At 48.0% G+C, this 17,456-nt stretch overlaps 1 protein-coding gene across 2 annotated transcripts in view; it reads right to left on the bottom strand.

Moving 5' to 3' along the window:
- Positions 1 to 17,456, bottom strand: part of CDON (cell adhesion associated, oncogene regulated) — a 61,022-nt gene that overhangs the window by 39,540 nt on the left and 4,026 nt on the right. For both annotated transcript variants that reach the window (XM_072918259.1, XM_032752718.3), the window contains exon 2: positions 322 to 458. In XM_072918259.1, coding sequence (XP_072774360.1) covers positions 322 to 397 — 76 coding nt within the window. In that variant the 5' untranslated portion in view covers positions 398 to 458. The remainder of the gene's footprint in view (positions 1 to 321; positions 459 to 17,456) is intronic.

The following is a 17,456-nucleotide window of genomic DNA, read 5'->3' as shown; positions in this document are numbered from 1 at the left end:
CCCTCCCAACCCCTGGGAACACAAGATGCACTGCATGCAGCAGAACCGGCATCCAGCTGAATCCATGGAGATCCCAAGGAACAAATCCACGTAACCCAGAGTCTTCCATGTTCTGGATCTTGTCCTGAGCCAAGTTTTCACAAGCAAAGTCATATATTGAATGTAAGGCTGTGTTTCAGTGCTCCATGCTTCCTTAAAAGCAGCTCTTAGACAATATCCATTAAAGCTGGCCACTTTGAAATACACTCCCAAGCGTTGTTTGTTCCAAAGTTTGAGCTCCACCCCAAAACCTCCAAGCCCCCAGCTTGGGCGAGATCTTACCTGTGCTGGTGACAGTGACAAGGCTGGTGGCAGCAATGAGGAGCAGTGCCTGGAAGCGCCCAGGGGTTGGATGCATAGCGCCAGATTATCCAAATTGAAAGCCCAAAGCTCCAGACTAAGATGAGGCACGGAAACAGCTACAAAACAAACAGGCACATGTCTACTGTGAGTTTCAGGAGTTCGTCTTTTAACTCTCTTACAACAAAGTGTTTGGGGTTTAAAGAAAAAAAAAAAAAAGCACAACCAGGAAACAGCTAATATTCTTTGCAATATAGAAACCATCTGTAAAAGTGAGTTAGAGCTGAACTTCACTGTGGTTCCAAGTACTATTCTTAATGTAAGAGTTTTTCCACAGCTGGGGTATTAGGCATCCGCATTGAACCGCTCTGCCTTGATAAATTAGACTCTGTTCCACCCAGAGGAGCTGGAGTCCAAAGTAAACAGCTTATCTATTGGAGATAATATTGTTTGCAAACAATAATCATTTGACCATCTATCATCAGGCCGCACTTGTTTTACAAGTTTCAATGAATCTACTGCTGCGATGCCGCTACCGCTCTCAATTGCTCTAAACCTGCTCACTGAGACCTGTCATCTGCTGGCTCCTTCTGCTGGGCTTTACAGGCAAACCATAGCAATGAAAAACCACTAATATTAGTCTTGTTCTCATTTATATTCCCAAAAAAATGGTGCTTTCTCCTATATCCTTTTGTGGCATGCATTATATCCACTTTTATCTCCATAGCTGCTTCTAGAGAGGGCAGTCCTTTCCTTGGCCAGATCACACACGACCATTCAGCTATGTGAGATCTCACTTTCATCATCAAAAACAAAAACTACATCATTAAACCAGCAAAACACAAACTAAGTACGATCCCAGAGGTCTTTTCCAACCTAAATGACTCTACAATAAATTGTTAAACCGGCAAAATACAAATTAAATCATGGAACCAGCAACAGAACTTGCCCGGGGTGAGTCTCAGGAATGGTGTTTCTGACACTCTGAGTCTCAATCAAACACTGGTTTCTCCAAGAAAACAATAAATCCACGGCTGTCATTCATGTTAATGTCCAACTGGCCTTGCACAATGCTATGATGGATAAGATCTGAGCTCATTTAGCATAGTTACTTCATTTATCAGCCCAGCCATACAGTTCCACTGCTGATAACACTCAACATAGACTTTAAACATCTCATCTATCAGCTGCGTATATAAACACGTATCCAGCACACACACAATAACTGGGAGTTTTACTTCAGCACAGAAACAAGTGCAGCAATACACATGCTTGGTAGGAATAAGTCCCAGTTTATTGAGTGTTCATAGAGCCATTTGCTTTCCAAGAAGCTGTATCCAGATAGCAACAACAAAATTATTCCTGTGGTTTATTTAAAAACAACCATATTTTATCATCAGTGCATCACTGTAAAGTATATATGCAAATTCAGCATCAGGAAAAGCCTCTAATCATAATTAAAGAATCACTCTGGATTTTATGGAGCTGTTTGCTCACCGCCACTTCTGCCCACAAACTGCACTCAGGGTTACACTGACAGCTCGAGAGGGCAGCAAGAAACGCTATCGAGTTCTGCTCCCGTTTCTGGGCAGTTTTATCTGATCCAGCACATTTCTTTCAGCTGTTGGGAAGACCCGGCGATCCTGTGGCGCAGGCTGGTTCCCCAGGCGAGCCGGGGCTGCTCTGGGAAGCCGCAGATGGCAGAAGAGCCCAGCTGTGCCGAAGGGGTTGGTTTATTTGAATTCTCCCTCGGTTCAAGGGCAGGAGCGCCGCTCCACCAGCGCACGCAGAGGACAAAGTAAACACCCAGAGAACTTGTTAACATCAAACACTTTGCTGAAGAGGGCTGGGGGCAATGTTGCTTTTTGCCAAATCTTCCCTCCACTATTTATTTATCAAAAGCAATGAAACGTATATTCTGGGTCAACTTTAACCCCAGCACATGGAGCTACTGGGTTATTTTGCAGCTGTCTTTTTAAACAAGGCCAGCTCATTATCTTTAACTAAACTTTATCTTTGGAGATCTACTTTATCCAGGCTCTGATTTCCCTCTGTTTATCTTTCTCCTTACATGTTCCTCGCTGCCAGTGTCAACAGCTACTCCTCTTTTGACCTACCAGTTTGGCTTTTGCAGGCTTGTGGAGTGGTAAGATCAACTGCAAAGCAGTGAGTACACAGAGCGAGCCACAAAGACCAAAGTTCTCTGACTGGGGGGAAAAAAAGGAAAAATATTGTCTTTAATTGGAGTAGGATTGTTCAGCATCAACACTCGGGCATCTGAATTGAAGCTTCTCAACATCTGCTTCTGAAGGGATGGCAGAAACATCTTGCTCACTGGTAGATCTGGGAACACAGGGGAAGATAAGAGCCAGCCACACAACATAACCCAAAAATGCTTCTTTCTTTTTCTTCTGCAGATGATGACGCTCCAGAAGCCTCTTGTTAAATACAGAGAAGAGGGCAAGACACAGCTTGTAGTTTTTTGGTCTTTAGAAATCCCATGGAGAAACTGTCTCTTCAATATTTTATTAAAAAGCCCTAGAGATGGAAAACCATGACTTTTTCCCCTTTGCCATCTTTTCAATAACCCTAAGGGGTTATTTTGACAGCAAATCTGGGACATTTTGACAGCAAATACCAGTCACTGGGGTCCTGTGAAAAAGGAGCACCTTGGTTAGATGTGACTCCATTTTAGTGCCCTTGACTCCAAGATGAGCTCTGCTCAGAACAACTCTGCCCCCGTTCACTATTCCTAGATTGGAAGGATGTACCTCCATCGCTTGTGGATCAAATAGTCAAAATTATTTTGAAGTAAGAGGTGTCACTGTCTGAGCATTTTAAACTAAAAAAGGAGTTATTAATATAAATAATATTATAGGTTGACTAGAGACAGACATGGTTTCTGTGGATCAGAAAAATGCACGTTTCACTTTCACTGGCCATTTCTCCAGCCCAGCAGAAAGGCAGAGCATGGCAAAGGCCACATTTCTCCTACTTCCACCCAGACCTCTTCACCTAAAAGTCATCCTCCAGTTATCTTCATGCAGCACTTGACCTCCTTGTCAGCTCTAAAGTAGGTTATTGCTCATGGATCAAGGGAAACAAGGAAGATAACAGACTTGTGTCAGGGGGAGGGGTCATCCCGACCATTCCAATGGATGCCTGCCCCTGGGAAGCACACTGCACACACAGGGGCATCCAGAAACGTGTGCCTGGTACTTCTGGATGTAATTAGTAAGATGAAGTATTTCTGCACATGACACAGCTCTAGCTGTGTGCCTCGTTTGTCACAGACCCTTTATGAAAGGACAGAGCTCAGCACAGAGCTGTGGGCACAGGCATCCAGCAGCTCCCAGCTTCAGCCCAGCAACCTCTGGAATGCACAGGCAAGAAAATAAACCATCACCTCTAACTGCAAACAGAGGGGAAGGCACAGGTCAGCAGTGGTTTCCCAGCACGGGAGCAGGGCTGTCCCCAACAGCAGAATGGCACATCAGCCTGGCACACAGGATGCTGCAGGGCAGCTGGCACATGATCACACGGCCTGGAGACCTCACCAGGGTCACCAGGGTCACGACATGGCTTATCCTGGACCAGGGAGCAGCCCGTGGGCTCACTGAAGCACCCTACTGAGCCAAGATGGGGAGGCACAGGCAGCAGAGCAGCCAGGATTTCTGCAGCCCTAGCAGTGACCCTTTGTCTCTTCCCAAAGCTTCACGTCTGTCACTGTTTCTCCAGAAACCAGTGGTCTTTAAAGTACAGCTCCACAAGTCTGGTCCTAGCACCGTAACTTAACCCTCACCTCCAAATTAACTCACTCCTACCCAAGTTCACCCCCAAATAAGGTTTCACACTCTAAAAGATGACAAAATGCTGTTTTCCATGCATTCCCACAGTGCCAAGCTCCAGTGTCCTTCCAAACACAGCTGAGATCCTGCCCCATTTATTTACTGGACCGTGAACTTCTCCTCTCCACCCTGCAGCTGAGGGCAGTCACTATGAAAAGAGCATTATCTCATCCCCATTTTGGTTTAGCTCCCTGAATCATCTTCCTGCCATCTCAGACCAGCTGGCAGGACACCACCAGGACCTCCCTTCCCAAGAGCCACCACCCCACCTCCCTCTGTTGATGCACTCCTGCTCCATCACTCCCTGCTCCAACGCTCTCCCAACCTTCAGGGAGCTGTTCCACGAGGAACAGCCAAACGAGGAAGGGTTTCTGCACTACCCAAACGTTCCAGGTCCTATAAATGTTGTGTAGAGCAGAAGGAGGAGGAGGAGGAAGGAAACAGCACGCTCGGGAACAGAGGGAGTTATTCAGGTTGCCCACTCCGCCTCCAGGAGCTGACAGCCTTTCCTAAGAAGCCCAAGGAAAAAGTGACTGAGCCTCAGGGATGGCACTGCCCGCCAGCTGCACTGTGACAGCCCTCTGGAGTGTCCCAGCTTTGGATACACAGATTTCCCATTTTTCCTAAACAGCACCAACTCAAAATCGATTCATCCCACCTCACTTTATAATGCCATATGTGATTTAACACCCAAAGCTCAGCAAATTGGGTTATTTTCCCCTAGGTCATTTATTAGAATTACCAAGAAAAATTTAATTTTAACTTGCTATCAGTACAACAAAACCCACAAATTTTCAAACCACCTAAATTTAGAGCAAATGAATCCCCTTGAATTAAGTAAAATACTCTGGCTTCAGCGCGAGCAAGCTGAGTTAGATCATTAAATCTCACACCAAGACACCTTAAAAAAAAAAAAGAAAAAAAAAAAGAAAAAAAAGGAGGTATTGAAGCCTGTGGCATTCCAAGAGAAAGCAATCAGACATTCCTGCCGCTCGGCTCCTCAGTGATCTCCAGAGCCTTTGATCACTGACTGTCTTCATGCTGTCCTCCTGGGGTCTGGCAAAATGAGTGTAACAGCTGGCACATAGACTTCATTAGCTTTCGGGGCTGGGAGGAGCGGGCTGCAGCCCGGCAGCCCCCGGCAGCCCCCGGCACTGCCTGCCCGCGGCTTCAGGGACCAACCTGCCCGGTTCATTCCCGGCGCCGCGGTACCGGGACAGCCCGGTGGTACCGGCACAGCCCGGCGGTACCGCACAGGTGACAGCAGGGCTCTGTGCTACCGGGACAGCCCGGTGGTACCGCACAGGTGACAGCGGGGCTCTGCGGTACCGGCACAGCGCAGGTGACAACAGAGCACTGTGGTACCAGAACAGAGCAGGTGACAGTGGAGCACTGCGGTACCGGGACAGCCCGGCGGTGCCACACAGGTGACAGCAGGGCTCTGCGGTACCGGGACAGAGCAGGTGACAACAGAGCACTCTGCGCCCACCGAGCCGCTCCCAAAGCCACCGCTGCCCACGGGATGCAACAGACGCGCTCCTAATGCCAGCCCGCAGGGCCCGGAGTGCCAAAAGGCAACGGAGCCAGCCGAAGCCTCATTTTTATGAATGCCTAATGACCACTCAATCATTAACATCAACCTTTAAAAAGCAAATGCAGCACCTACAGTGTTCATTACCCTCCCCCTCCCCCCCTTTCAGGGTCTCAATCGAGTCAGTCAAGCGTGCAAACCGATCCTGTCGCCAGCAAAAGCATTTCCTTTCACTGTGGTCAGCCAAAAGCAGGGGAAAAAAATGGAAGTGACTTGGAGTTATGGCACCAAAAAGGCCAGACAAGCAAGGAAATAATCAACTCCACATGAGCCACTTCGAGCCCATCACAATGAAAAGGGCCTACGACTAACCCTAGGAAAGGTCAGCGGGACTATGGGGGTCAGAAGCTGAAAAAGGCAATAGCGAGCAGCTGCCAGCTGCAATAAGAATCAATGTGTTCCTAATTACACTCCGAAGAGAAGGCTCGAGCGCCGGGAAACGCCGGGCTGTAATCACAGCTTGGGCAGAAAACATTCAAGTGCTCCTGTTTTACCCTTCTCCACCTCGAGCTCTGGAGCTGCAGTTTGTGTGCTACTAAATCACAGGAAGCCGAGCGCTGGAGATAAGGAGCCAGGCAGCTACAGAAGGGTTGGGGATTTTGTAAAAAAAATACTGTAATTAAGCATTTGTGTTGGAATTATGGCATCACCAAAGAGAGGATTTTGTGAGCGTAAGCAATAAAATTACATTCTTCAAAGGGATTTTGCATGTGCTTTTAGGAAACACACAGAACTCTGCCGAACAGTCCCATATGCCTGGGATTTTCTTAATGCCCAAAAAAAAAACATGCAAAAGTGAAAACCCCAGAAAAATCAGTTTGCTGACAGTAACCCTATAAACCAAGCGTGAGAGACACAAACGGGTCAGAAAACAATGAAACAGATGCCAAGGGATCTGCAGAAACACTGAGGGCAGAGGCAGTCAAAAATTACAAGAAAAAGCATCCTTTGATGTTCTGTTCATATTTATTTATTGCACTTTAAACAAATGAAAGTGCACCCTCCAGATCCTTATCAGAAGGATAAGGATCTCCTGAATAAAGGAGAGAAATTACAGTTGCTCAAACTCTGCAATCCCCAGCTTGGGTTTCAGTAATGCCTCCACATTTCTGCCCATACCCACACCTGGCACCCATGCCCATCAGTGCTAAGCCAGATCCAGGGCTACCTATGCCAATTCCCACCTAAGGAATTTTTCTCTTTTAACCTATTTTTAGATATTTTTACAACTTTTTAGGTAACATATATTTTTATAAGCAGCCTTGCATGGAGCTTTTTTCTTGCTTCACAGCATTTAACCCCCCATGAATCAGTGATAAATCCTAAGAACAATTCTGGGGCTAAAGTCCCTTATCAATTGTGCAGCAATTTCTAATGGCACATCACTGTTCATAGAACAGCTTGAATTGGAAGGGACCTTAAAGACCTGAAAGCTGATATTTTTGTCAAAATACAGAGCAAGTGTTTGCTCGGGTGGCAGATGGCAGGAAAAACAAACAGTGCTGAGCAAACAAGACTGACTGAGCCCCAGAGAGGACAGGGGATCCCACATCCTGATGGTCTTTCTAATAATCAGGCAGATTAGCTATAAAACACCCTAAATATTGTCATTAATTTACTCAAACTGTTCTAGGTAAGGTCCAGTGGCACAGGACAAAGGTGACACAAGAAGAGGTTAAGCAACTGAGGAAAAAATAGAAGTATTAGCCCAAACCATGGCCAAGAGGCTGTGTGCCTCAAAGATAGAGAAGGAGGTATTTTTTTATTGGATTTTTCTATTTTGATTTCAAGCCTGGAAAGTCTCATGGTTGGTATCAGCTGTTGGACGTGCATCAAAGTTTAGCCTTCCATTAATCTTTTGAGTTATATGTGAGGCTGATAGAGAATTTTTTTAGAAGACAGTTAAGATTACTCAGATACTTAATTTGCACTCCAATATTTCAAAAACACCTTGACTTTAGAACCTTGGTCTTGGCGTACATATGGTCTTGATAGAAGAACGCATGCTTTGGCATGGACTGGAGGAATGGAGCTGGGAGCAGAGGGAAGGAAATTTAACAGTTTGTGTACTGTGCCTCGGCACACACAGATGAAAACACTCCCGAGTCACATCTGTGCTCTGAGGGGGGAGGAGAGCTGGGGTTCCCATCCTGCCATTCCAACACTGCTCACAGCAAGACGGGCAGCAGGAGAAAAATAAATAAATCATCCCAGAAGCCACACTTTCTTCTTCACGAACAGGCATAACAATTAGTTTAATTTTATTATTAACTTCAGCAAAGGAGTTGAGACAGTCCCCCTGCTGCCACACTAATGAAGTGGGAATGGCTCCTGCCTCCTCTGGCCTCGGGGAAGCAGAAAACAGAGCATTAGCCTGATACATAGTTCTGCTGGGCTGCAATTATGCTTAAATGCCTAAATCAGGGCTTTTAGCCCCCAAGGGAGCTAAGGGTATCATTAGTTTAACAGTTCCATCACAGTAGGCCAAATACATACAAAATTCTCACCCTTTGCTCTTTGAGGGCCCACCAGACCTCGCTTGTTCTGATCTCTCCTGCTTCAGCACTACTTTGCCTCATATCTTCATTTTCTTCCCCACATTTAGCTCAACACCTGTGCCATACCACTGAAGGGACACCTGTGACAGCTCTGCTGCCCTCAGCCATGTCTCCAAGGGTCCTTGGGCCAACACCTCCTCCCCTCCTTCCTCAGGGCTGGCCTCAGCCTTGGAGAGAGGCGCCTGCTTTACTTCTTCAGCTCTGGCTTTTAGCAAGAATGAGATTTCGCAACCAGTTTTTTCAGCCAATTTAAAGATGGGCTGCTGCCGAGGAGGGCAGCAACACCTTCCTTCAGGACCTGGCTTGCATCCTCCTATCTGCACCAGGGATCCTGCGGCCCGCAAGTGAGTCAGATCTGCTGGCAGATCCAGCTGAAAACTCAGCCAGAGGAAAAATGAGGTTCAGTTTTCACCTGGGTGAGGGAGCAGTTTCAGCTCCCCACGCAGTCCTGGAGCACCAGCCCAAAGGAGGGGCTGGGAATGGACATCCAACAACAGGAACCTAGCACTTGAACAGCGTGAGGCCTCAGCTCAGCTCATGAAGCACCACCCTGGTATGTTGAATAAACCCTGGACTGCAAGAATGTGTGCAAAACTGAAGAAAAATATACAAAACCAAACTCCAAGTGAGCCATGCCCCTTTTCTCAAGGGAGCTAGGGAAGTCACCATCCTAACTATCCAATCTACAGGTGCACACACCACAGCAAGCTGGAATAACTGCCTCCAAAAAGTTTGCATTGAGTATATCAAGGACCATCACCCAATTTGTCTATGGTTTCTAAAACCAAAATCCAGCATGAATAAAAATTAAAAATGACTAGAACCACAGTCTTGTCTGGTCATCAGAGAAAGCTGTCAGACTCTCAGACAAAGGTGTTTGTGTCCACACAGGCTGCCTAAAGGTCCTCTTCAGTGACACTCTCACACCGGGGTGGTTTAGCCCCAAGAGAACATTGATGGAAAGATCTGGAACCATAGCTGAGCTCTGTTAGAGGACAGCAAGCTCATTCCCCAGGCAATTCCACATGAACACTGACACCTCGTCCTTTGGTAGCCTCCAGCGAGCAACAGCTCTAAAAAACGCAGACAAATGGGTTCTTTTAGCTGTGCTAGCCCGAGTCCAACTCGGTCTGTTGTAACTTGCAGGGATCCATGCTATCCGTGAGCCCTTAAAGGGAAGCACAGCCATTAAATCCACACCTGCAGCCAGAATTTATAGCAACCTCATCTACTGCTGTCTTACATCATAGGCAATTAGGAGCCTGTGAACTCATGGCTGCAGGATATGGGAGGTGCACTGGAACCGGAGAGCCAAGCCTGTGCTACACACAGTTGTTAGGCACCTTAGAATTCACCGTGCTGGAACTGTGCTCACACTGGAGCAACAGACCCATCTGGACTCTGCTTTCTAAACAAAAGTGCTGCCCTGCACACCAAGTCACTGCCTCCCCTCTTGTTACAGCTGTCCACACGCTGTCACAGGCAATGCCAACACTCCCTGCTGCTGGACCCAGGCTCCAGGCAGAACAATGCTTATTAAAAAGCAAACCAGCTAACCAGGGACAGCTGAGGGAGAGAGCAGGAAAGACCCCGGCCTTTCCTCCCCCGATTAAAACAAGCCTTCACACAATCCATCCTCCAGCCTTACAGTAATTCAGTTTTACTGCTCTCCTCCCCTCCCTTCCCCCATGCTCAAAAGACCAAACCTGGTTTCAAAATTGAAGTCCGAGCTCTCTGGCAAACACACGCTTCTGCACTTCTTCACCTCGAGGGAAGGAATCCTGACACAACTGACAATACTGCTTAGCAAAAGGAGCCCCTTTGCCTCAGGCCCAGATGAAAGCAGCAGCTTGGCAGAAAAAAGAAATGAAAAAATTGTGTTGGTCAGGCCAGGTTTGCTACAACAAACCAACCTGGATCCCAGGCAAGGAGAGGGGTAGTGGAACATGGGGGAAAGAGAGGGAGGTTTTGGGTTGGCTTTGCTCATGGTGTTGCACAACCCAGCACCGGTGTAGCTTCCCGCCTCCTTCCTCATGCCAGCAGAGCCAAAGGAGAGTGTTGATCCAAGGGAGGGAGGCAGCAGTCATCACGAAGCTCTGGCCTGAGGGTTTGGCTCCTCCAGCCCTCCTGCTTCACCCCCTGCAAGCCCAAGCTGCCAGCTCAGCCCTGCCAGCAGCAGGGACCCCTGCCCGGGACTGGGGGCACTCGGGGCAGCACCCTCCCGATGGCAGGTCGTGAGTCAGAGCCCAAACCACCTCCTGCAAATCGGGGCCATGGCAGCTGCTCCCAGGAGAACCAGTTCAAACATGAGCAACTGATAGGAAAAGAGTTAAGTTTCATCACGGAGACCAGAGAGAGATTTCCGCCAGGTTCACCTGACTGTGCCCCGTTCCCACTCGCTCAGACATATCCTGCTCTGCTGAACAGGATTTCTGTTTGGACGTCCAACAGCAGACTGGCAATTCCTGGAGACACCTTCCCAAAGGAAGATGGATACCACAGCCACAGCTTCGCCACATAGGAAGAAAGTTCCAGACTCCTCATAGCAAATCAACTCCCCCACGAGACTTTAATGCCGAGCTCAGCAACATGGGGGCCCTGCAAAGATAACCGGCTGCCGGGATTGATTCCATCCCACGTTAGCATCCATCAGATAGCAAGAAAAACAAGATTAAGCAGCACCACGGCATTAGTCTTCATTTAAACTTGGCAAAGAAAGCAAATGTTTTTTTTTGTTGGCTTCTCTCTGTGTGTTTTTTAAAGCAGTCCCAGGCTCAGCCAGGGAAAGGTGCCTGGACTGTTTAATGTTGGGGGATTAGAAGGGACAACACTTGTACACTCGCCAGAGCCCAGATAAGCAGAGAGTGCTTGGGTTAAGCAGGCAAGCATCTGCCTCCTGCAATATATACATTGTCCCAGTGAAAATAAACAGCTTCACACCTTTGGCTCAGAGAAGGACTTGAGCTTCTTCTGCATCCTCAACCTGCAGCCTCTCCACTCAAGGCTGAAGGGTCAGAAGGGTGAAGGTTACTCGCAGTTCCCTTATTCCAAGTCTAAGGCTGGAAACTTTCTGTCTCCTCTCGCACTGGGTAGAGTCTTTGCTGCTGCACATTAGCTCTGGTGTGCTTCCTTGTGTTCACCGTGCCCAGAGCTGTTTCAGACAAACTCTGAGCACGTACACCTTCTACACGTGCTGGTTACATACAAGCCACGACAAACACACTAATTAGGAAAAATGCTAACTTGGAAACTGGACCCTTTTTTAAGTGCTCAGCCACAAAGTCGATAATCTATAAAACCACTCCTCAATTTAATGCTGCCACCCCAGTCACTGGAAATCACAGGCTGAAGATTCCAGCCATACCACTGCAGTACCCACCACCTACAGTCTGCTCCAAACTCCTCTCTGGTCCATCTCAATGCACAATTTGGAAGTGCAATCTGCACCCCAGAACCATGCCTCAGTCTGAATAGCTGAATTTAAAATTATATCATTAAGTTTGAAATTTCAACATACTTAGAGAGTTTTGATAATAACATTTTTGATTACATCCGTTGCCAGCTTCCTTCTACACCCTGACAGAGATTTAAAGTATACATTCCTATTTCATTCTGCAACAGAGATTAGTGGCAGGAACAGAAAACATCTTCTGTTCCAAAAAACCCTCGGGGTTTTCCTCCTTCTCTTGCATTTTATTAGAGGAGTCTCAAATCTCCATCAAGCTGCAATACACTGTCACTGCAAAGCATTTAAGGCAACAAGTATTTGAGTGCTACACTGAAACACACCTTCAGAAAAAGCTCCTGAGAAACAAAGAGATTTCCAAGGCTATCCCAAAGGTGAAAGATCCCCAGCAGTAACAGCCCTCAGCAAGTTTTATGAAAATTTGAGCCTACGCTTGAGCGTATGGCACGCAGAGCCCTAATTCAAGAACTTTAGTGAACTCTTATTGTGGGGAAGGGGGGGGGGGGGAACCAAGGAAAACCACATGCTATTGTTTATTTTGACTCTGCAATACATTTAATCTACATGGAGTTGGAACATTACACAGCAAAACTCCTCAGCTCCCAGAAATTATGTACAGCCAACAGCAGCAAAGCCTGTTCTCCAAAGGGAAAATGCCATTTTAAATATGTTATCTTGATCCCACAGAGAACAGAAACTCTCCAAAACGCAGCTGAAAGCTGCCACCAGTGCTTCCAATCCCACATCCCAAGAGCATGGGATCAAGGCAAGGCTACTGGCACTCATGACACACGGAAAGTCGAAGCTGGGGACTTCCACCAACTTGACCTGGAGCAATCAAAGCTTTTCTCACTAAGACTGTGACTGCCTGCGGGGGTTCCTGAGCAGGAGGAGCCCCAGGCACCTCACACCTTTGAGCCTATCAACAGGAGGAGACCTTGATGCATTCCAAGATGTTAAAGCAACAAGACCCAGCATATGAGCTGCCAAAGAATTATTCCAGTGTATCCACGGGGATGATAACAGATCTCACTACGTGAATTCCACTGCTGTAGCTGCACAACTCCCTTCCAGCCCTGGATCCTACTGGAGGTGTGTTAACAAGGACTGCCCACGTGTCACTGAAGCCTTCGGTGTCCAGCTCCAGGACACCCCCAAGCACCTCCAGGAGCTGTGGCTCTGCTGATGAGTTACAGATCTGCCATGGCACAACTGAAGAACCATCTTCCTAAATATCATATTCCTGTTCAAACCACTCACTGCCATCCCCTTGTGCCCAGTGAATTCACTCCCCCAGCCCCAACATTCCAGCTCCTTTACACAACCTCTCCTGGCTGCAGAGCCCGCTGCCTCACATTGGGTGCAGTCATTGCCAGCGAGGGACTGGAGCTGTGCAAGCTCACCCCGGGCAGGTGCCAGCACCAACACTCCCACCTGCAGTCAGGAGAACACGCAGACAGGTGATGTCATGGCCAGAGCAGACAGGTGACAGCACAGCCCCAGCAGCCCACGGGTACCTTCTCTCCATGCTGCTTTATCTTCTCCTGCACCTGGGAGAGAGGCCTTTGGCACAGCCCCATGCTGGCCCTCGCCGGGCCAGGGCTGGCGCAGACACAGGTTGCTGTGAGGTTTCAACAGCCTGAATGAAACGGTGAAGAAAGATGCTTTTCAGAGGGGGAGGGGAGGCACACACGTACTGAACAAATCATCTGTTTGGAGCGCTGGCTCCTACTTGTTCTCAGTTATATTATTCACTCAAGGGTGGATTAATCCATCACTGCAAAGGAATCTCCTGATCTCAGAGATAAAGGCAACAAGTCATGCACTGACTGTCTGTGGATCCTCCTGGAAATGGCCAGCCTTTCTCATGGCCTTATTTGGGCCGATCTATCGGCTCTCAACTAACAACAAGCAAGAAAAAAAAAAAGAAAAAAGAAATTAAAAGCTGAAAACATACCACCTGTCTACAGTAACTTCAAGTGGATTGATCTGGAAGCAAGCAGGGCATTTCAACTCCAAACAATCACTGTTTGTTTCAGAAGAGGCCACATGAACTGTACCCTTCCCTTGTTTCTGTTCCCCGGGAGAAGAACAGTCACCTGAGTACTTATCATCCAAACTGGCATGGAAAAAAGATTAATTTCTTGCAAGATTCTTTACAGTGAGGCCTTTTACCTAGAGAAATGCTTTCTTTAACTCACTGGGGACTGGGAAACAGTGCCATCCCATCCCCCTGCAGGGGCATCTCCAGCTAGAGCAGGCTGCACTTGGACAGAAGGTGTCTACACAGAATATAACAGCAATTCCAGGAGGCTGGACATGGCAGCATGTCTGTACTTCAGCAGATGCCACAGAGCGATTACAGAGACATGCAGGATCTGTCTGTTCTTCATCTAAGATTAAGGGGGGCCGAGAAGCTCCCCTCAGCCCCTCTCTGCTGGAGCTGGCAGCCCACCATGCCCAGGGCTCACCAGCACACAGAAGGGGAGCGGGCAGGGAACACCTGACAGGCAACCTCATACACCTTTGCAGAGACAAAACACCCTCAAACCCCCCAAAAATGTACACTTGTGGTGCTCAGCCTCTTTGCCAAGACTGTTTCAATGACAAGCTGCCCACAACTCGAGTTTTTAGTCCTTATCTTGTCATTTTATAGGTTCATTTCAAAGAAAACCACGGGCTGCGAGGCAGAGTCTCCATACACGGCGAGGAAGGAAACATTAAACTTCTCTTTAAATTAAACAAATAAGACTCAACCACTTGGTTCATTATCAGATTCAATGGTTGGAGTCTGCGGGGAAAGCTAAACAGCCGAACCCAGGGTATAAATCACAGACATGCTCAGAGAGACAGGTGAGGCCGAGGGTGTGGTTTCACCTCTCAGCTCAGCCACTGCCAAAGGGATGGTCTCCTTCTCCTTCCCTGGCATGCTCAGCTCCCCTGCCCCAGCTCCCTCCTGCTGCCAAGCTGATGGCAATATCCCAGCCAAGCTGGTCTTGCTCACCCTGAGCTTTAGGGAATGATTTTATCCTTTTCCCATGCTGTTTCTGGGAGCTGGACTGGTTCAACTGGGCATTTCCAGAGGCAGGATATGGAGGGAGATGGCCATAACCCTCCCTCTCTGCAAGGCACCCACCCGTGGCTCAGCAGCAGAGTGAGCACAGGATCAGGAGACAGCAAAGCCAATTTAGAAGCCCGTGCTGCCAAAAGGGACCATCCCCCCACCAGCCCCTCCAGCCCCCCAGGGCCTTCCCAGTCATCCAAGTGGAAGATTTAGCAACTCTAACTGCGGGGCAAGATCCAGGGAAGTTTGGGGCTTGGGTACTTTTTTTTTTTGAAGGGTTAGCTGGAGTCACTCCCCTGCGGCTGCTCCAGCGCTGGATTCCCGCAGCAGGGAAGAGGCAGGAATGTACCTGCCACCTCCTGCAGCAGCGAGTCCTCGATGGAGCTGTAATGTGAAACTGCGCCCAAGGAACTGGGAAGGGGAAAAAAAAAAAAAATAGAGTCCCACCTGGCTAGAAGAGCTCCAAGACATCTCCTAGGTATGGAAACGGGAAAACAACCCACCTTACATGATTGTTTTCCCTCCTGTTGAAAGACAGCAGATATTTCTCACACAGAAAGAATGACTATGGGCTTAATGGAATTGGCAGGTGGTCTGGATGTACAAGGCTCAATCCCTTACTGGGCTGAAGAAGCATTTCCCCTGAAGTGGTGCCTGTCACTGGAGAACCACCATCCCCACCAGAAAGGGAGAAGTGAGCTAGGGAACAGAAGTGGAAAACTCTGACACACTCAGCCCTGGAAGCTGTACTGAGCCATCTACCAAGGAAATCACTGAAAGAACACTCAACTGAAAAAGTGAACATACACACACAGAGGGAAACTATCTAGTCTAGAAATCCTTGGACCAGCATAGTCAGAGATCTCCCACCAGCCAAAGTAACACTGCAAAGATGTTTTTGCTGACTTTGACAAAGACAAACACCATCCCAGAGCAAATGAGGCAGGGAAAGGGGATACACAATAGCAGGGTTTGCTCAGGGAGGCCTCCAGGAGAACAGAAAGTGAGTAGGAAAGGGAAAACACCTGAAGAACCGACCAAGTACTAGCCCAAACAACAAAAAAGGTCCAAATTAACAAAATACGTCAAAATAGCAAAAATAGTGGACAGAGAACACAGTTTGGTGCCCAAGTACCAGCTTAAAGAGTCAGGATTACAAAGCAAGCTGCAAATTCCCATTTTTGAGCTCAGTCTCACCCCAGCTGCAGATAGCAACCGGCTCTGAAGATCCCCAGCCCACTGAAATGCCAAAAACCAGGGAACTGACAGCAGACCACTGCAGCGAGGAGGCAGGGGCAGAACTCAGCTCAAGGGAGCCACTCACTAGTCAGCAGCTCATAAGCAAGGCAGGAGACAAAAACCTGACTCCACATACAAAGGGCAAGTTTACAGTGTCAATTAATTTATACAAATGAGACGCTGCCTAACAAAAGATGAGTTGCCAATTGAAGCAATTCCATAAAAAGCACTACCTGAGATACCCATTCCCAGCAGGTTTGTGGGTGAAAATCTGCTCAGTCTCAGGGCTTCTGGTACTAAACCAAAGGTTTTGAAGCTTCGTGGAAGCTCACCAATAGGTTCACCACATTCCCACGTCATTTTGTATAGGATTATGTGCCAAGACCACAGCACTGCAATGAAACCCCTCAAGAGTCACATCTGTGGACATGGGAACAAGGGAGATGCAGAGCAGGAGGTTTTCCAGCACAGGCTCAAAGGCCTGGAGAAAGAGAGGATCTTGGAGAAGGTGTGAGGTGTGGGTTTGGTGGGTGATATGGGAAATCCAGGTAAAGCTCAGTGCCTTCTTATACACAGAACTAGAAACATTCACATGACCTGCAGGGAACCTTCTTAATACAGCTCATTCTACGTGCACATACAAACACTCAGAGCCAGCCCCTGACCCACAGCTCCTCACACCCAGCCCTGCAAACAACCTGAAATCACAGCAGTCCGTCCTGTACACACCCAGTCACACCAACACCACCAACCCTACAGGAGAAGGTGCTGCTGACTGTTCCACCCCATCAGAAAACAGCTTTATTCCCAAAATTATTTAATCATCACCGGTTACCCCATTAGTTTTTTTGGCACTGAGACTTTGTTGGTCTTGCAGTTCATGGTAGTGCCTCATCTTGAGCACCTAGCAATTACTGCCCTGGTTGTGGCACACCTGAGGCCTCATCAGGCAGAGCAGATCGGCTGTGGGACAGGCAGAGGGGGATTTATGAGATGCTGGACCCTGACGTGGCTGTGCACTCACAATCCATTGCTTTGCTTCCCCATTTCCACATCTGCAGAAGCAGTCTTTAAACAAGCCAGGGTATTTTTAAGCTCTGACAGTTAAAATCCTCAAGTGACATCACCTGAAGTCAGAGCACAGCTGCCTTATTCCTCTGGCACACCAGCAAGCCAAAGTAAGCAGGAGCCTCATTTATGGGCTTACAGCACACCTTGAGATAATGAAAGCACTGGTGGGACTTGCCCTGCACAGTCAGGCTTCTCCTTGCAAGGCTTTTTTCCACCCCCTCCTCAGTTTTGGGGTAAAACCCAAAAATTTTAGCACCAGAACAACCCAGTGATCCAACAG

This window comes from Taeniopygia guttata, chromosome 24 (assembly GCF_048771995.1).
Source record: "Taeniopygia guttata chromosome 24, bTaeGut7.mat, whole genome shotgun sequence".
Classification (NCBI taxonomy): Eukaryota; Metazoa; Chordata; class Aves; order Passeriformes; family Estrildidae; genus Taeniopygia; species Taeniopygia guttata.
The sequence above is the reverse complement of the archived record's forward strand: the minus strand, read 5'-3'. Positions and strand labels throughout refer to the sequence as shown.